At 42.5% G+C, this 20,948-nt stretch overlaps 1 protein-coding gene across 1 annotated transcript in view; it reads left to right on the forward strand.

The window, feature by feature from the left end:
* The window catches only part of Tmem164 (transmembrane protein 164), a 187,005-nt gene extending 179,247 nt beyond the window's left edge, over positions 1-7,758 (forward strand). The window contains exons 6-7 of the mRNA XM_010603069.2: positions 372-472; positions 2,035-7,758. Coding sequence (XP_010601371.1) covers positions 372-472; positions 2,035-2,241 — 308 coding nt within the window. The 3' untranslated portion in view covers positions 2,242-7,758. The remainder of the gene's footprint in view (positions 1-371; positions 473-2,034) is intronic.
* Positions 7,759-20,948: the final 13,190 nt, after the last annotated feature.

Here is a 20,948-nt window from a genome sequence, read left to right on the forward strand (position 1 = left end):
CTCACTGTGACTCTCTCTCTCTCTCTCTCTCTCTCTCTCTCTCTCTCTCTCTCTCCCTCTCTCTCTTTTTATTTTTTATTTTTGGTTTTTTGAAACAGGGTCTCACTATGTAGTTAAGACTGACCTGGAACTCACTATATAGCCCAGGCTGGTTTCGAACTCACAGCGATATTCCTGCCTCAGCCTCCTGAGTGCTGGGATTACAGGTGTGTGCCACCATGCCCGGCTGGGACTCTCTCTCTTGAGATAGCTGCCAGTGATCAGAGCAAGGTAGTAAAGAGCAGACTGCAAGTGGGATGGGAGCACTCCTCTGTGCAAAGGAGAAGTGGGTCACTGTTTCTCTTATCTCACCATGTTCTCTCCCCCTTCAGGTGTTTACACTCCAGAACCCCTCAGCAATTTCAGGTGGGCTCTTCTCTCAACTGGCCTCATGTTCCTTTATCACTTCAGCATCCTGCAGATCCTCGGCCTGGTAAGCTGTTGCTCTCCCCTTCTATCCCCTCTTTTGGTGTTCTCCATAAATCTTGATATTCCTGGTTGGTTCTGGTGTATCATTTTCTTTTGAAAATACAAGATGCTAAAGGCTAGGTTGTCAGATTGTTGTGTCTGTGTTGCTGATTTATGATCTACAGCCTTGGCCACTCTAAAGTTTTCTGAATGTTTAGTGATAGCTGTTTTCTTCATCCCTGAGGAGGTAGGACCCAAACCTTGGCCCTGAGCCTGGGGAGGCCTCTGACCTTGGGTCCATTCTGGGCCTTCTCTGAGGTCCTTTTTCAGGCCCTGCCTTGAGCTGTGTGGCCAGTGGTGGAAGTATGGGGTTGGGGAGCCCCCACAGCATTCTGCAGTGCTTAGAACTTCCTGAGCATGAAAAATGGTTGAACTCAGTTGTTGAGCTATTCTAAGCCCAAGTTCACTGATACTGCAAGGGTGTGTATTGGTGGTGATGTGAAGAGGAAGAACTCGGGGCTGAGCATGGGGTTCATAAAACCCAAGCTCAACACCTGATTAAATGCTCTGAGTGAGTCACCTCACCCTTGAGCACAGAGCGTTCTCTACCTCTCTGTGACATGGTCTAAGAGTCTCAACCTCCCTGAGAGGCGATGAGGACTTCTCTTTAATGTGAACAGGCTTGAAGAGCTCCGGAAGGCAGGTGTTGCGGATGTCCTCCAGGCAGGAGTGGTGCGTCTGGTTTTGTGTTGGCAGCATTAAGAGAGCACTAAGCCATACAGAGCCTTGAGTGACCTTCCATGATGAGGATGTGCAACTGATGTCCCAAGCACCTTTGAAAAAAAGTTTACTTTCTCTTCCCCAGCCTGGTGAATGGCTCTGCTGTGGTTTGCCAGGGGTGGTCTGAGTTCTGGGCCAGCAGTGTGAATGCTTCCTGTGCTTGTGAGAGGATGCCTCGTGACCTGCACACCCGTCCTTACCGCTCACTGGTCCTCAGTGATATTCTGGATGCCAGAGGCCTCAGTGTGCTCATGTCACCATACACATCATGCTTGGCTAGGCCTCCTATAAGGAAGGCTCCACTCACCCCACTCCTTGTCATAACTCACCATTCATCTTTCATGAGTCCATGCAGTTGCCCTGTACCTCATGAAGTCTTCTAGGAATCTGAACCAGTATGCTCAGGAGGCACTGTCTAGTTTGAGGTCAGATGCAGTAAACCTGTTGCCCCACTTGATTGATTGTCAGCTAAGGAACAATACTGTTAACTGCTCTTTTATCCCATAATGTCTTTGCAGGGATTACGCATTAAGTAAATACTTAGGAATGATAACAGTTCCCCTGGCCCAACATACACTGAGCAAAACCAGACAGCTACTCCACCGGACAGCTTACTCCATTACTCCCAGAGAGCTTTAACCTCAGTCCACTCCAAACACCCAGGGTAGAGATTCTCCTTATGAACAGGTGGGGATTGGTCAATCCCTCCTTGTCTAGTCTCCCATTAGATAGAGATGGCTGAACTGGCAAAAGCCAGAGAAAGCCGAAGGATGGTGAACGCTCACTCTACCTCCCTTGTCCCTGCAGGTCACCGAAGTGAATTTGAACAACATGCTGTGTCCGGCCATCTCAGACCCATTCTACGGCCCCTGGTATCGCATCTGGGCCTCGGGACACCAGACTCTCATGACCATGACCCACGGGAAGCTGGTCATCCTGTTCTCATACATGGCTGGGCCCTTGTGTAAATATCTGCTGGATTTGCTCCGGCTTCCAGCCAAGAAAATAGACTGAAGGTGCTTTTTTTTTTTCTCCCTCCCCGAGGAAGCAGGTCCTGACTTGACTTGGAGAACACCCAGTTCTTGATGAAATCAAGGGAGAGGACAGTAGATGTTTGGTGTATTTCTTTTCCCCCTCTCTGTCTTTTTCTTCCACCATTCTTCCTTCCTCAGCTTCTCCCCTCAGGATATCTTATTGTGCCTGGGGTGTGGTGCTGGGGGCAAGATCTTTCTTCCTTTCCTCCCTTGACTCTGTCTCCCCTACTCCTAGTGGCCTTATCTGGGGAGATGGTAGTCAGTGGCCCTCTTGCTCTGCTTGTTGGTGCTTTAACAATAGCTGGTTGAGGAGACAGGGAACAACAAGCAGTAGTTCTGCCTGTGTCACAGCAATGAAATTGGGTTGTGTTTCATTTCTCCACTGCCAGGGACCTCCATGCTCATGCTGGGATCCCCTATCGTCTCCAGCACAGCCCCCACTGTAAGGGGACTTGAAGCCTTGTTCTCTACCAGCAGCAAGACCAGGGGATTTCCCTCTCAAGGCCGAAATAGAACCGGCCACATTCTTCCCACTAGTGTCCTGACCTAAATTAGGGAGCCACCCAGCCACTCCTTCCAGGATGCTGCCTGGGGTGGGAGGTGAGAGCACCACTCCAGTCTAAGGGCAAGATTCCATTGAGCAGGGTTGGAGAACTGTTGTAGTGGTGAATCTAAAGGGAAGAGGGTGAAAATGTACATAGTATCAAGCAGTACCTGTGCAAACTGCCAAGGGTTCTCGGATGTAATCTACATCTCTATTAGTAGTGTGCATATAAAGTAAGAACTAATCAATGAAAGTGGTAACTTGAGAAACCTGTCATTGGAACCATGCTCCGTGTTCATGTTGATAATAGATCCCATTCTAAACTGCAGTGCTCCTTTAGCATGTTCTCCTTTGCCTTGCTGTGTCTATGCCTAAGGCAGCTTCAAAGAAGAATGACCGTCACAGAATTTGAGATTGTTTTCCTCTACTTTTTCATTTGTCTTTGGATGTTTGAATTGGGAAAACCCTTGCAACAGCCCATTTCTGGAAGTTCCTGGAGATCCCATTTCTGGGGTTTACAGCGTACCGATGAATCCTGGTTTGGGAAGGTACAGCTCCAGCCAGCATTGTTTCTCCGGGGCTAGCTTTCTTCAATATACTCAGATTCCGTGCTGAATTGCATAACATGGTGGGAAGGCATCACATGCTTCCCACCCTCCCTGTCTTCAGAGCCTAGTTTGAAAGGGAGCTGCCAAGGGATCAGGTCCCCAAAGGTGGAGATTCAAGTGCTCCAGAAGGTTGAGCTTTCATTGAAAGAGGTGTACTCAGTCATGCATGAACCTCAAGACGGGAGGCAATAGCTGGAGGTTTTCTGACTCTGTTAACTCCTACTAGGATCAGATTTGCTACAAAGCAGAAATGCTCAGCCTGACTTCCTCTAATGAGCCTCCTCTGCCCTCTGCCACTCTAGATAACTCCTTTGCCCTGAGCCAGTACCAGTATTTCAGGCGTGTCCATATTAGACACAGATTGAACTCCAGTGCCTCGGTGGTCATGATCTTGGAGGTAGCAGCATGTAGGAACATTTCTCTGAGTACTTGGAGACCTGAGGAAGCAGCCCTGGGAGGGACTGCGCTTTGACAGAGGTCTGCTGGTATTGAGGTGGTCCATGGTGGGCACAGGGAGCCATAGAGGAGAGCCTTTGCTCCCCTGGAGCTCCTTGTAACATATAACCGCGGTTTTCTGCTTTCCTTGAGGGCTGGGCCAAATTTTATAGTGTCTCTCACCGCAGGGTTGCCCTCCAGTGGAAGCATCTCTTGAGGGGTTGGTTCACCCTGCTGTGTGTCAAGCTACTTCATGTAGGAGTGGCTGGTGAGGGAATGTGCAAGGCCTCAGTGCCCCTTGGTGTCTTAACAAGGAGAAAGGGTGGAAAGGTGTCATGCGAAGAGCTTCCAGGTACCTGGCCTGGCTATTACTAGAACATAGAACTGCTACAGGCAGAGCATCTCTGCCTTAGCTGGGACCAGCTGCAGAATACCACAGTGGTGTGACTGTAGGTACTTCTTTCCTTTCTGTCTCTGTGACATGGCACAGATTGCAATCATTTCGGGCTTTCCCTGCATTGGCATGCCTCCAAAAGCTCATCTCTGCCCTGGCTACCACTCAGCACTTCATTCTGGCAGGCATTTTCTGGTGCTTGGAAGGAAAGAAGAAAGTGAAAGCCATGAATGAGCCTGGTATGGCCCAGCAAGAGACAGATACACCTGTCAGGGAAAGACGGGAGTGGAGGGAAGATATAGGGGTCCAATTTGGCTCACAAACATGGGGGTCAAATGAATAGCTAGCAGGAACCTTTCATAGGTTCCACAAGGAACTCTGGCTTATATTTGGGGATTTGGGGATTTGGGGATTGGCAGGCATCTGAATCAGCCTCACACTTTCCCTCTCCCTCTCCCTCTCCCACCTTATCCAAGCCCACAAGGTGACAGGTAATCTGGCCACATTCATACATGGCAGCCTCTCTTGAGGGTGGTCCTCATATCTGTCCAACCTCCAGCCTGCCGCTGGCCCTAGTACTGGACCAAGGAAAAAGCTGCAGTTTGCACACCCAAGGACCAGTGGGCCCTGGCTTCCCAATTTCTCCTGAAGGCTTTCCTGTTAGTTGAAGAGACCACCCTGGCCAAATTTCCATCTGACATCTGCCAGTTTATGGGAGCTCTATGCATTTGTGAGAGAGTCCCTGGAGTGGCCAGTTTCCTTTCAGAAAGCTCCAGGAAGGAAAAGAAGCACTCCTTCAAGCCCCAGTTAGCTATGATCAAGGGTCTAAGCCAATGAGAACAGTCTGTTGAGCTGGCGTATTTGTAGCATCCACTCTCAATAGCACAGTGCAAAGGTCCTCCTAACTCTCAGTATTTGGTTTTGTATACCAAAGAAGATCAGGCACAACTTCCTCTCAGAGGCACGGTGACATATTCCTCTGTCAGCCTGTGAGGGGACGACGGGGTTCCAAAGTCTCAAATTCCATCTCCCTAAGTTGATATGCTCTCTTTCTCCATGCATCTCTTAGTATTCAGAGAAGCTATTTGCAGGGTCATTGGGCTCAGCGGGCAGTTGGCACACTGTACTATACAGTACCTCAGCCCGGCTGTCAGATCATCCTTTTTGCTATAGCCTCCATCAGCATTTTCATATGTGTGATCATTGATGAATCAGTGTTTCCGGACGTGGGCACAGCTTCCCACAAATAACATGTTGTCAGCAGGTCTCCAAGATCTGCAGTTGGGGCCAGGCCATGCCCTGGACATGAGCAGGGTGTTCAGGGGTGAGCAGAAGGGCCTTTCTCCCTTCCTCTATCACAAAGACTTCCTGGATTTGGGGACATTGGCCCAGAATCATTTGTTCTTTTCAGAAGAAGAGTTTCCTAATGGTTTCTTCTGAAGGAGAGATGGTAGAGGAGAAACAAGGACCATTTGTGACACTAAGACAAGACACTGGGGTTGGTTTTAGTTTACCAGGAGCAGGTACATGTGAGGGATATCTACAGGCTGTTTGGGCTCCTTTGTTAGGCCCAGATTAGGCAGGGGCCTTCTGTGCTGCCACTGCCTTCTGTGCCCTGGAGGACCCCCAAAAGGCTGCTGGACTCTCAGTGCAGCTTTGCCCTGGGAGCAGAGTGGCCACACACCCTTGAATTTCCTAGATGGGCTGTCAGCAAGCGGGAGTAATCCTTCCTCATGTGTAAATACAGGGAGCTGATATGTGCTCAGAAAAACCCAGTTGCTTGCTGTTGTCCTTATCTGTGGCATTTTTGCATATTGGTTTGCTGCTTGGCACTAAGCAGATAACAACTCCAGAAAAACAAGTCTCTTCAAGCAAAGGTGTTTTGGAAATTCTTGCTTTTTTTTTCTGATGTCAATGTTGTGTTCTATTTTAAATCCTTCTTTTATATTGATGTTATTATAGTGAAGAGAAAGCGATAGGCTGATGTGTAATTATTTCTACCAGGACATTGGCAAATGCCGCTGCCTCTCTTATCTGCCCCCATCCCTCTTTATTTCCAAGCTAGGATTGCTATGCACTGGGCTGACCCCTTGCTTCCCCTTCTCCCTGCCCCACACAGTGGCTCCCTTCAGAACCAGTCTTTCTAATGCCTCTAATCGGCAGGGTGAACCGCTTTGTCAGGCTGGTTCTTGGGTGCTCTGTGCATCCTCCTACAGTTTTGCTCACCTCTTGGGGTGTTTTGTAATTTGTTTTCTCTGTTTTGTAAAACCTTTGATTGTACTGAAATGATTTCTGCAGTCACCTTCGGAAATAAATGGTCCTTAATTTGTGTACTCGGCGTTCTGAATCTTAGTCTCAGGTGTTTCTGTTGTTGAAGATCCCGGGATGAATAGGAACCTCACCGTGGGATTTATTGTTACAATGTTTTCTTCATTTTTTGTTATTAAAAGATTTATGAGAACCCAAGAGTCTGGGCTTCCCAGAACCCTCTCAGAAGGCTCTCTACTTTGAAAAATAGACAAAAGGGGTTGTTTTGTTAGCCTTGCATGTACTCACTGGAGGACCCCCAATGGGCACTAGGCTCTCAGTACAGCTTTGCCTTGGGAGCATTGTGTTTGCACAGCCTTGAGTTCCCACACACTGCCTACTTCTGCCAAGGTTAACTCTGACCCAGCATTTCCTCTTTGTGGGCTTTGTCTACTAGGGACATTTTCTGGGCTCTCTGGGCCCTACTGTGCAAGGGAGCAGGCTGGATGACTTGTCTAGAAAGGAGCTTTGTGAACAAACACTTCACATACAAGCTTGCTCTACCCAAGTGTCCTTTGTGCCCAGCAGGGGTCAGACTGTTCTCTGGGGAGGAGTGAGCAAGATAAACCTGCCCTTCGTGAATGAGGCATGCTTCTCCAAGGCGACCCTCTGGTACTACTGCCTTCATACCACACAGATGTCCTGCTCCATCTTTGCCAGTGCTGTTGCTTCTGGAAGGCACACAGCCAGAGCTGCAGGTAGTACAGGCAGATCACCACATTTGCCAGGATTTAGGCACCCAAGATTTGAGTGAGGCAGTGCCCCGCAATCCTTGACTAGAAAACTACCAGCTTGGGAAATTCCTTTATTTTCTTGTTGCCCGCCTTCTCCATCTGCAAAGCAATAGCAGCAACTGTGTGCCAGGCATAGTGCTAAGTCCCTGTCTACAGGTTACCTCTGATGGTCACTGACCCTAGAGCTTCCTCAGTGGGACACTGAGGTCTTGGGCCCTGCAAACATCTTCAGCCTCATTGCCTCCCTCTCATACTCTCAAAAGAACCATGCATAGATCCCCTTTGCTCCAGCCGTATTGCACCGCACTGTCACACCATGCCATTTCTTTTTCCCTTGCTTTGCACTGTCTACCCCTTTATCTTATGGGCTCAGCTCCAGCGTTAGCCCCTTTGTACAGTCCTACCTGCCTCCCAAGAATGCACTGGGTGCCTCTCCACTCTGTTCCTACAGCATCTAGTGCTTATTCCAGGGACCAGTTGCTTTCCTCTTAGGTAATTCACTTGTCTCTCCCTCTTAGACTTTTGCTTCCTTAAGGGAAGGGTGGGATCTGACTTTTCCTCCAGTTTCACCACAAGATTCATTCCATAGGTGGTACTAGGGTGATGGGCTAAACATATAGTATGTTTAGCATAAGTGAAGTCCTATGTTCAATCCTCTTCACAAGAAGTTACTCTGCGAACAAGGATCTCATCCCGAATCGCTGAGAAATGGTAGGAGATTCCATTGTTACCTGAGGGAGAACCCTTGGTGACATAAGCCATTGCCCTTCCCATGAGTTCTTTTGGCTGCAGCCAGGGTGCTGTTATTTGCCTAGGAACCTCTAGCTCCTCAGAGAGAGCCCGACCCTGCCTCCCTGTAGGGCTCTATGTAAGTGTTACCCTGAACAAGGAGGTGATCTTGTGAGGGAAGAGCAATGAGAACAAGTGTTCCAACTGATCCTTCCTCAGATCTATGGCCAGTGTAGGTGAACGAGGTGTCCATTTGCTTTTCCATAACCTGTTTATTGCCACATGGATCATCTCATTCCTTTCCTAGGACACATACAGTTGGCATTTCTATGGCAAAAGCCCTACCAGTCAACCCATAGAATATACCACCTGTCTCTCTGTAGGGTAGTGAGCAGCTTGGAATGGTTGCACTCTGATCCTCCAGTGAGTTTTTCCTTTTCATGTTTTGCCAAGACCAGTGAAGCAACAGTGATACGACAGTGGTACACAGATGTCAGTCTGGCAAATGCAATGGTTTAACCGAAGGATATGTGGTTTGTGAACCTTGGCAACACGCAAGACTGGCCTCATTCAAAGTCAAGGTCTCTATTATTACCTGCACTGCCTGTCCACAGTCAGCATTCTGCACAGCAACAAGATAATATACCTCAGACGTTTGAGCTGTTGGGTGCAGACTTCCAGGCCTCTGGAGAGATTGTTCAAGTTGCTAATGAGTATCCTCCACAGCTGGCTTCCTGACTTCAGTTCTGCAACTAGTGCATGGCAGCCATCCCATACCCTCAGTATCTCATAAGGCAGGTCTCAGTGATGAGGGAGGTCATTTTCTTCACATATCTTAACTGGATAACATGAGTCACTGATCTCTTTTACTTTCCAATGACCCAGTCCCAGCCACCAGCAGGTTTTGCTGCTGGCTTCTGCCCTCCACTCTCCATCCCAGGGGCTTGTAGAGGTGGCACCAGTCTGCTTTCACTGTGCCTTGAGCTCCTCCTTCCCTCCTACCCAGAAGCACCACACTCTTTGCTATCGCACATTTAGAAAGACTCTAGGCTAACATTCTGCTCTTTGAGAACAGAGAGGCCTTCCCAGGTAGTCCAACTCCTGCCCTTGCATTGCCAAGCATGCCAGATACCATTGTCCAGGACAAAATACCTCTGGTAAAGTGGCTCGCACATTTTGTGACATATTAGTCACCTGGGGATCTTTAAAAATCTCAATGTCCAAACTCATAATTTAATACAAATGTTTTTATCTTGCTATTTACTTTAAACTTCCAAGTTCTGAGTCACCTCTTTAGCCCGCCATCTATCCACACCAGTGCCTTTTTCTAAAATGAAAACTTTAAGACATATCAAAAACTATGAACAATAGCTAAATCTAACTTTTAAAAAAAGGACATTACCAATATAATTGAAGCCCCGTATAGATTGTTCTTCAGCACCTCAGTGATTCTGCGAAAGTGCCTTAGAGGGGGCCCCCCCTTAGGGATGAAAGAGGGTGGGGGCCAAGTGGGTGGCCCTCTGGCCTTTCCCTTTGCCTCACATAGAACTCCAATCTTACCATGTTTTGTACATTGAGATTTTGTGAATAACTTCATCAAGAAAAAGGTTTAAAAGCCACTCTTTCATCTCCTTACTAGTTGTATCTCTACCCCTCTCTTCAATAGTGGCCATCCTGTAGAAGTCGGAGAAGCACTTTAGAAATTCTGCAGATAGGAACTACCATCCCACTTTCCTTGTCCTTAGTCCCAGTGACCTTGGCAAAGTCAAAACCTGCCTGACCCCATTTGTAAAGTAGGTAATAAGTGCCCTTGTCCTGTCTACCCCACAGGGCAGTAGAGAGGAACCCAGTGAGGTAACAGTGTGTGAGAGGGCTTTACAAACCATAACATCAGTCTAGTGTGAAGAGTCCCTATTTCAAGACAGCATGCTTCTCAAGCTGGTTCTCAGAGCACAGAGATTAGCTGGAGTTTTGACCACACTCACCCACTGTGCCATAATTTGCCCTATGCCATTGTGGTCTGCAGTGTGTGTGTGTGTGTGTGTGTGTGTGTGTGTGTGTGTGTGTATGTGTGTAGGAGAGATGATTTCTCCATTTTAAGGATATTTTTCTGTTTCATTGGCTCTAAAACCCATCCTTTTTTTTTTTGTATTTTAACATCTCTAAAATTGCAATGTACCTTACATATAATCAGCAACTTTTGTCTCTTTCAACAGTGTATAAAATAATAGACTTGTTGTCTCTTAGATCAGATGCTTTGTGGGACATGATAGGGGAGGATACAGAGTGCTGTGCCAAATGACAGGGAGCAACACGAGCCAGGCCAAGTGAGCCCCAATAACAGCTCTGATTTTTTCATTTCCCAACCATATCCTGGCCAGACAGCTTAGTCTTCTTGCTTGTGAACTCTTAGGGCTTGTCACTGCCATAAGTGAAGTGAGCTGGTGGGATTCTGGGGACAGCAGAGGCAGAGGTCAATCTGTCTAGAAACTGGCGTTTGGTGTGAGTTGCTATCTGGCCCACACAGAGGAAGACAATGATTTCCTCTCCTCCTTGAACAAGGTAGAGGAGGGATAGTGGGTCTTTCAAGGAAATTCAGTCCTTTTGCCTAGGGTAGCCTGAGGTGTGAGTATTTAACTCCAGTTGGAAATTGCTACGAGCCCCCATTTAGTCCAGGCAGACACTCAAATGAAACTTGACCCTTGTAACCTTTAAACTACACTTCCAGAAGGGAAAAGTAGTGTCTCCAGTGTGATCCAGGAACACTTGTGCACAAGAAGCCGTTTTGGGCATTTTCCCCCTAGAGAGCTTAGTAGACGTGATCAGCCTGGATTACAGCTGCCCTCACGTTAACTGGGTTAAAGTGTTGGCCTATTTTGGCCCCCTCCTGTGGTGGCCTCCTTCAAAACTGATGAGGCTGATTAGGGGGCTATTTCTGAGCCCTGGTCACCGACCCAGATGCCTAGGGTCTGTCCTTCCCTGACTAGAAAGACATTAACTATGGCTGGATGGCCGAGGGTCATCCCTTCTGCCCACAGAAGAGCACTGATGTCAGACCTCAAGTACCCTTGTGAAAGAAACAGCCAAGTAATGTCAAGAGCAGCTCCTTGGTTTTCAAAAATCAAACCAAGCAATCTGTTTTTAAGAAAGTGCCTATTCCTATATCTTCAATCCTCAAGAGAAATGGTGGAATGTTAAAAGGAAGCTTTCAGTGATAGTCACCAGCCTCCTTTCAGCATATTCTGTGCATTTGAGGGAAATTATTGTTTAACCTCTGAGGCTCACTTTGCTCATCTATAAGATGCAATCATATTAGTATCTATTTCATAGGGAATAGAAAAAGTACATAAGTGCCTTGACACAGTGCCTAGAAGCATACTATAAGCATTGTTTCCATAAATGTTAGGCACAACCGCTGCCATTCCCACTACCATAACTACCGTCATCCTTTTCAAGACAAAGAGTGAATAGTAAAGAGCTCAGTCTGAAAAAATTAGTTTGAATCCTTTGCCACTTTGTAGCTAGGTGGCTTTGGATAAATAAAAACTTCTTTGAACCTCATTCTTATTCTGTAATGAGAAATTCATAAGGCTAGTCAAAGAATTTAACAGGCTTCTTAGCTCACAGTAAGCAATTCAATAAATGTAGGTATTTATAATTATTAAAAAGATATGATCAAAATCAGTGGTTGCCAGGTGTCAGGGGAAGGGAGGGATGAGTCAGGTAAGCACTGGATTATCAAAATCCATAGAATGTACAATACCAAGAGTAAACCCTAATGTAAAGTATGGGCTTTGAATGGTATTAATGTGACGCTTTAGGTTCATCAGTTGGGGCAAAGGTATCACTCTGGTGTGGAATGCTGATAGCAGGGCAAATTGTGTGTGGGAATGGAGGGGGCATGTGGGAACTGTATTTCCTGTTCAATTTTGCTGTGAACCTAAAACTGCTCTAAAAAAATAGTCTGTTTCAGAGGAAAAGGGGGAAAAGGGGTGACTAAACTAGATTGTTATAAATGTAGGGTTATAACTGTATTCTTCACAATGATCACTAAGGAAATAAAATATAGAGAAGAGGAAATGAAGGGATAAAAATGGTGTACTACATAAAGTATATCAAACCAAGAATAAGGCAGTATTCGAGGAATTGAGAAACAAAAAAGGTCTAAGGTATAGAACACAAGTAGCACAAAGACACAAGTAAGTCCTTAATTATTAGTAATCCCTTTAAATATGAGTGAATTTAACTCATCAATTAAAAGACAAGGTATTGGCAGAATGATTCAAAAATAATCCAACTAATATGCTGCTTAGAGTTACTCACTTTAGACCCAAGTCATGAATAGGTTTTAAAACATAATATTTTAAAAGAATCAATGATTCATCAATATCCCCCCCAAAAAACAAATAACAATGGCTCAAAGAAAAAATCAGTAGGAGAATCTGAAAACACTTTAAGGTGAATGAAAAAAAAATAAACATACCAAGGTATGTAGGATGATGTGAAAGCAGTGGTCAGAGGGAAATTTATAACTTGAACTGTCTACGTTAAAAAAGAGTGATCTGAAATCAATACCCTAAATTTACATCTAAGGGACAAGGAAAAAAAAGCAAACTAAATTCTGGTAAAGGAAAAATAAGATCACAGTAGAGATGGATCAAATAGATTGTAGGAAAACAGAATCAATGAAACCAATAGAGTGGTACCTTTGGTTCATGAACTAGATTCTCTCCATGATTCTAGTTGCAAAATGAGTTGGACAAGAACCAAATCAAATTCAATGGTTAGGTTCAATGCTGACCTTATGGGGACATTTCATTCAATTCTCATCCTGTTTGGTTTGCTACCAAATTCATAGAATTGAGTTTGTGAACCAAGATGCCACTGTTAGTTGGTTCTTTGACAAGATCAACAAAATTGACAAATTTTTAGTTAGAATGATTAAGAAAAAAAGATAAAAGTAACTAAAATCAGAAATGAAAGCAGACATTTCAGCAACCATACAAAGATTAAAAGGAGTATAAGAGAATACTATAAAATATTATATGCCAAAAAATTAGATAATCTTGATAAATTCCTAGAAACAAACAAATTACAAAAGCTGACTCAAGAAGAAACAGAAAATCTGAACAGACCTATATAACAAGCAAGAAGATTTAATTCGTTATCAAACACCTTTAATTAAAAAAAAAACTTTCAACTGAAAAATCCTGGGACCAAATGGTTCCACCACTGAATTCTATTAAACATTCAAGGGAGAATTAATACAGATACTCTCAAATACTTTTTTTAAATAGAGGGAACACTTCCTGACACATTCTGTGGGGCTAGAACTACTGTAATACCAAAGTCAAAGACACCACAAGAAAAAACAAAACAAACAAACAAAAAAACACAGACCAGTATTGCTTATGAATGTAAATATAAAAGTCCTCAACAAAATACTAGAAAACCGAATTCTATAGTGTATTAAAAGAATTATATCAACCATGACTTACTCTGGAAATGCATTGGTGGTTTGACATAAGTGAAAACAATGCATTGCACCACATTAATAGAACAAGGAGAAAACATAATCATTTTGACAGATGCAGAAAAAGCATTTGACAAGAGTCAGCACTCATAATTTAAAATAATTTAAGTAAACTATGAATAGAAGGCAAAGTCCTTATCATGATAAAGAGTATTTATGAAAAACACACAGCTGACATCATACCCATAGTGAAAGCCTGAATATTTTTCTCCTAAGATTAGGAACAAAACCAGAATGCTCACATTCACCTCTTCTATTCAGTATTGTATTGGAAAGTCCTAGCAAGAACAGTTAAGCAAGAGAAAGAACAGGCATCCAAATTAGTAAAGAAGAAAACTACATTTATTTGTATACACATGTATACATGTGAATGTACAGTAATGCTTCACAATCGCACCTGACAGCAAACAATTCAGTTCACAAACCAAAGCGCTCGGCAAAATTTTGCTTCCATTTGCAAAATCCTCGTTAGGTGACAAACATGAGCAGGGCCATCTTCCCCACACAAACACAGCTATCTTCCCTAAAATCATAAAACAAATTAAGTTTGTAAACCAAGGTCCCACTGTATATATTCCCACTAGTATATATGTACACAACTACTAAAGTCAATAAATGAATTCAACAAAATAATTGAAAGATATATAAGATCAACAAAAAAGAATCAGTTGTGTTTCTGTATGCCAGTAATGAACAATTTGAAAATTGAAGAAAACAATCACATTTACAATAGTCTCAAAAAGAATAAAATACCTAGAAGTACATTTAATTAAGGAGGTTAATTACTTGTACACTGAAAACTACAGAACGTGCTGAAATTAAAAATCTAAATAAAGGGAAAGATCCTTTGTTCATGAATTGAAAAAATACCGTTAAGGTGGCAGTAATCTACAAAGCTATCTACAGATTCAGTAGAATCCTGATCAAAATCCCACTGTTTTTTTTCTCCATAATGGTAAAGCTATTTAATCCTCCACTTCATAAGTAAGCGCAAGGGTCATGAATAGCCAGACTCATACCTCTTAGTTTTGAAACCTACTATAAAGCAAGCAATAATAATCAAGACTGTGTGATACTGGCATATGATCAGATATATAGACCAATGGAATACAATAGAGAATCCAGAAATAAACCACATTTTTATGATCAGTTGACATTTTCAGCAAGGGTGCCAAGATTATTCAATGGGGAGAGAATTATGTTGGAAAAACTGTATAATCACATGCAAAAGAATAAAGTTGAACTCCTACCTCATGGTTCATACACAAATTACCTCTAAGGCTGAAACTACAAAACTATTAGAAGAAAACAGAAGGGTAAATTTTCATGATCTCAAATCTGGCAATGGATTCTTAGATTCAATGGCTAAAGCACAAGCAATAATATGAAAAAGATACATTGGATTTCATAAAAATGAACTTTTGTCCATAGAAGGGTATTGTCAAGAACACAAAAAAGACAAACTTCTATATAGAATGAGAAAGTATTGCAACTCATGTATAATGGTTTAATATTTTGAATATATGAAAAACTCTTATAACTCAACAGCAAAAAAGCAATTGAATTGAAAACTAGGCAAAGTCCATGAATAGTTCCTTTCTTTTCCAAAGAATATAGACAAGTAGGCAATAATATATTAAAAAGTATTCAACATCCCTAGTTATTAAGGAAATTAAAACTGTAACATTTGTGTGTTAATCAGCTTTCTGTTATTATAATAAATATTTAGGATAATCAATTTATCAGGTGAAAGTGTTTTTGTTTTTGTTTTTTTGCCTGAGTTTTGGAGGTTTTCATCCATGGTCAGTTGGCCTGTTGCTTTTGGGCATGTGCTGAGTCAGGACATTATGGTGGGAGTAAACAGTAGAAAAAATGTCTAGATACATATTGAAGATATACTCCTAAGTGAAATAAATAAGTCACACATGTGTAAATACCAAATTGTTTCCCTGGTGTGAATATTCTGCAACAATGCATAAGATTCTAATAAGATTACTGACATTTAGAAATTTGAAGAAAGGAGCTAAAGGTGTAGGGAAGGTGTGATACATAGGGGAAGAACAAAAAGGGAAAAGAAAAAAATGTGAGAGAATGAAAAGATGAAAATAAAGTGTTTGTAGATGGGGAGGGGAGGAGGGGGTGAAGGGAGGGCAGAGGTAAGGGGAAAAAATGAGAATCAAGACTTGCCATGTAAAGGTACATGATCCCAACAATGAATGTAACTGTACTGTATCCCTAAAATGTACCAATAAACTCAATAAAATTAAAAAAAAACAGTAGAAAAAAATGCTTACCTCATAGAAGCTAGGAAACAAAGACAGGAAAGGGGCTGGGATTCCAATATCCCCTTCAAGAGCATGCCAGTGACCAGACATTCCCACTAGGACCCACCTCTTCAAGATTCCACAATCTCCCAGTAGCACCACAGGCCAGGAACCAAGTCTTAACACACAGACCTTTGGGGATATTTTATCAAAACCACTTCACATCCATTAAGATGTATTTAATTTTTTTTTTTGAAAAAAGGAAATAATGTTGATGAGAAATAGGAACTCATGTAAATTGCTGGTGGGAATATAAAATGAATATAAAATAATTCCCAAAGAGGGAAGCCACTTTGGAAAAAGTTTAGTGGGTTCTCAAAAGTTATATGATGCAATGAAATGTTACTCAACTATAAAAATGAGCACTACTTAAAAATGCTATAATTTAGATGAACCTTGAGATCATACTAAATAAAAGAAGCTACACACAAAAGATCACACATTCTATGACTCCATTTAATATTTATACAGAATAGGCACATTCAGAGACAGAAGATTAGAGGTTACTTAGGAGTTGGGGGTAGGGATGGGGAGTGGCATCTCGAACTGGGTTTGAGGTATTTTTATGAAGCGATAAATTTTTCTTTTCTTTTTGTTTTTTTTGGGGGGTACCGGGAATTGAACGCATGGCCTTGTGCTTGCCAGGCAGGTGCAGAGCCACTGAGCTACATGACTGGCCCCTATGAAGTGATAAACTCTTGAAATAAAAGTTTGTGGTTGTACAACATTGTAAATATTCTAAATATTACTGGAACAATATACTTTATAGTGATTGTTGCATAAATTTCATTTCAGTAAAAGAAAATGTCCAAAAAATGGGGTTGAAAATAATGGAGTTTCATTTTCACTTTCAAGTGTCCTTTGCACCCTAGAGCAAAGGATGTTGCTTGTACTTCAGCCTAAAGTTTTTAGCCATGTCTGTTTGGCCTTCTTCCAGGCTGCAAATTGTCCCGGAGTGATAGAAACCCAAATGGGAGATGAAGGGACCTACTAGATTTTGTACTCCACAGGAACAATCCCATCCAATTTCAACAACTGGACAAGCTCATCCTTCACTTTTACAACCATTCACAAGTACCATGGATCATTAGATGTGCAAGGCAAGATAAACACCAATCAAATCACCAAATGACATGGCTTCAATGTACACAGGTCACTGGTCACCTACTTTTGCTCCTGACCATAACTCTGGGAAAGAGGTTGTATTAGTTACTTTTCTCTCATTACTGAGACAAAATACCCAACACTCAAAGTTAAGGAAGGAAAGGTTATTTTAGCTCACAGTTTGTAGAGGTTTCAGTCCATAATCGGCTGGCTCCAAGGCAGGGAAGCATGACAGATAGGCAGAAGGGAGCAAGGGGCCTAACAAACCTCTCTGTCTCTTATATTGTATCCAGGCTACTGGAATTAGTGTGGTGCCAAACTAATCAGTGGATTGATTTAGTAATCACCTACACTTAATCCTAGTGCCCTTGATCCTAGCATTGCACCATGAATCAATTCCAGCGTCACACACTTTGGATTCGGCCACCTCTGAAAAAGTCCCACCTATGACTGCATGAGGCTTTGTGGGGACATCTAGACACAACCATAAAAGAGGTCATTGCTGACACCTGTGCCAACACAACCATAAAAGAGGTCATTGCTGACACCTGTGCCAAGAGGGTGGCAATGTCTTTACTCAGAGTTCCTGGAATTCATTTGGATGTTTGAAGTTTAGGGATATCTCTGCATTGCTCACACTAACATTGTTCTTCACCAAGATGGAGTTTTCCACAATTTGTAGTCCAAGACACCTTTTTATTCTTCCAGGATATGTGGGAGTGGGGAATATGATGCCCCCAATCAGCTGTCTGGCCAGCCGCTATGGACTGTGGTGATCCACACAAATCCACTTACATATGCTGGCACATATGGTAAGCTTAGAGCATTCCAAAGTACCACAAGTGGAAATGCAAGTTTCATGAGGAGTATAGCAACTATAGTTTCAAATCTGCCTAATGTTCAGGAAGTGAGCTCAACTCAGCAGCTTCCTGTCAGTTACACTGTGATTTAAACATTCTATTGTGTACCAGTTGTGTTTCCTGTTTTACAACATTCCAAATTTAATACTACCTTCCTGCCTTTCCCATGTAGCAGGTAAGGCAGAAGGTTGGGCTGATTTCCCTTTCCTTACCATTTACCCTTACTATCTTTTTCCTCCTGTTCCAAGAAGGGATTTTCCCTCATGGGGTATTTGTTCAACCATTAAGTGTACTGTAAACTTTGTTCTCTTCCTTAAGCCTCAAGGCAGCTTCTTAAAGCAATTGGCCCAGTCTCTGTCTCTTCTTATCTCTGTCCTGCTCATGGGATGGGCCTCATGTCTCTGAGGGGAGCTTTGCAGTATGGAGCACAGCTTTTAGACATCAAATGCCATTTTGTTTATTCATAAACCTACTTTTTATACACTCACATAACTTGTCTCCCAGCTACCTTGTACATTGCTGCTAGTGAGCAAGAGAGCCACAACATGCAAACAGTAACCATCTATTATCTACTTACAAATCATGATTGGGCAAAATACACGGTGGTTTGTGGCACTGACATGTTGGAGGGCCCTCCAGAAATGCCATTTCCAATCAGAGGCAGCTATAAGTATGCTCTAATGCTACTATGAGGTGGGCGCCATTTATAAGCCCTAAAATCACCAGCACACTGTTGTCTGGAGCCCAGTCAGAAGGTCTTTTTCCAGTTAGGTCAAACTTCTTATATACACCTCCCAACTTTTAGCTCAGAGTGTACTGTTAATTTGTCTTACAAAATTATTCTAATGCATTCTGAAACCCTGCATGATGCTGTATCTCTGGGGGGACAAACACTCAATAAATATTGATGTATCATATCGAGTTCAATATTTGGAAGGAAAAGGCCAAAAAAAGGCCAAATACCAGCTTCCCAAAGGCTCTCAAAATAACCGGGAATAGTGGGGCTCCAGCAATGGTTTTCAGATAGACCTGTGAGATCCTGGGTTTCTGTTCTCACTGTTCCCAGTTTCCAGAAACACGACATCCAAAAAGCATATGTGTTTGTTTACATATGTAATATCTTAAAGCTGTAATAAAAACTGAAGAAAATACTTAGCAGACACCTAATGTATTACATCCAAAATGGCAAGTGAAGACTACCAATAGGTTAACAGGAACCTGGAAATTGACACATTTTTGTTGAAACCTCCGAATGATGCTTCTTTCTGCCTGAACTTTTTGAAAGCCTTGACTCATTAGTTTAGAAGCTTATAACTACACTGGATTTTTACAACTTTTAGGCCTGTACCCATTTTCATAAAATTATACAAATAAGATACACGACCTTCTCTGTGCAAATTGAGACTTCCTTGCTGTTAAACAGCCAAATCAAAATACAGAAATAAATGGGAGTCTTGAGATTGTAGCTCCACTTCCATCATCACCCCAATTACAAATTTTTATAACAGCCTTGTTCTCTTTAACATTATAAGCAACTGGTATGTATTCGGACCTTACAGCCATGAAATCCCACTTTACATCTCAAAACCTTATATTTTTAACATAATGAAGTACCAGCTAAGATTTTGATTGAAAAACAAAAGCTGCTTATTCCAACCATGGAGCGAGACTCATGGGTGAACAAATTGCCTGCCCTTGTGAACTGGAGGTGTCCTGTTAGATGAGAGCACAAGCTTAAGGATGCTATTGTAGCTGGTGAACACAAAGGCATACAATGCAATCACTAACTAGCTACACACTCTAGACTTAGCACACTCTGCATCTTATCATTGTCAAGCTAAGTGATCATTTGCAGTAATGGAAATCTGCAAGTGCCTGTCAGTGATTATTTATATAAAGCATATGCCCCCCACCTGCTCTCTGGGTCCATTTAAAGGACTTGAGCTACACAGTCACTACCCTCTGATCATTATGTAGCAGTATCCATCTTATCCACGGTTTCACTTTCTGTGGATTCATTCACCTGTGGTCAACCATAGTCCAAATATAGAAAATTCCAGAAATAAGCAGTTCATAAATTTTAAATGTCAAACTGTTATGAGTAGCATGATGTAATCTCACACCATCTCCCACTTGGGATGTGAATCATTCCTTTGTCCAGCATAGCCACAGTGTACATAGATGGGGTGATCAAAATATATGGTAAATGTTTGAATTTTTAAAATTTATTACAGTAAAAGACACACTGCCAATAGCCCCTCTCAAAATACCCCTCCTCACTTAGAACACACTTAAATCACATGATTCTTGCCACTTTCTGAAACAGTTCTGGAAGTCTTTCCTGAGTGTCTTTATCAGGTATAGTAAAAAAAATACAGTGAATGCTGCTGCCCAGTGTCATCTAATGGAAAGGCAGCCTAGTATTGTGGTGTGTCCTTATCCACCTTATTTGCCGTGTCAGGCACTCTGTGACTTCCGGCTCTGAGATTGAGGCAGCCATATAACACAACTGAAGAAACTTAACGAAAGAAGACTTCCAGAACTGCTTCAGAAAATGGCAATAGTAATGGATAAATGTGTTTGAAGCAAGGGAGAGTATTGTGAGGGAGGTTAATGACAATGCATCTTTTACTATAGTTCCTATTTTTAAAATTCATTCACCATATTTTTAGATCACATCTTGTGTATGCTACCCACCTTTTAGTCACTAAGTACCCATTTAAGTTGTCAGACTGATAGTCACAGTATTAGTGTGTTTATGTAACTATTTTATCCAATAATGGCTCCAAATACAAGCATAGTGATGCTGGTAATTTCATAGTTAATAATTGTCCTATTTTATTATTGTTGCTGTTAATCTTTTACTGTGACTAACTTATAAACTTAACAGTATCAACAGGTGTAGGTAGATAGTACATATAGGGATTGGTACTCTGTGGTTTCAGGCATCCACTAGAGGTGTTGGACTGCATCCCTTATAGATAAGGGGCGACTACTGCACATTAAGTTATAATATTTTTTGGAAGTGCTAAAGATGCAAACCAGGGCCGTTCGTGTTAGACAAGCACTCTAACACTGAGCTATATATACCCTCTACCCCTTAAAGGGTCATGTT

The sequence above is a fragment of the Fukomys damarensis genome, unplaced genomic scaffold (assembly GCF_012274545.1).
Source record: "Fukomys damarensis isolate Sample0158 unplaced genomic scaffold, DMR_v1.0_HiC HiC_scaffold_39, whole genome shotgun sequence".
NCBI lineage: Eukaryota > Metazoa > Chordata > Mammalia > Rodentia > Bathyergidae > Fukomys > Fukomys damarensis.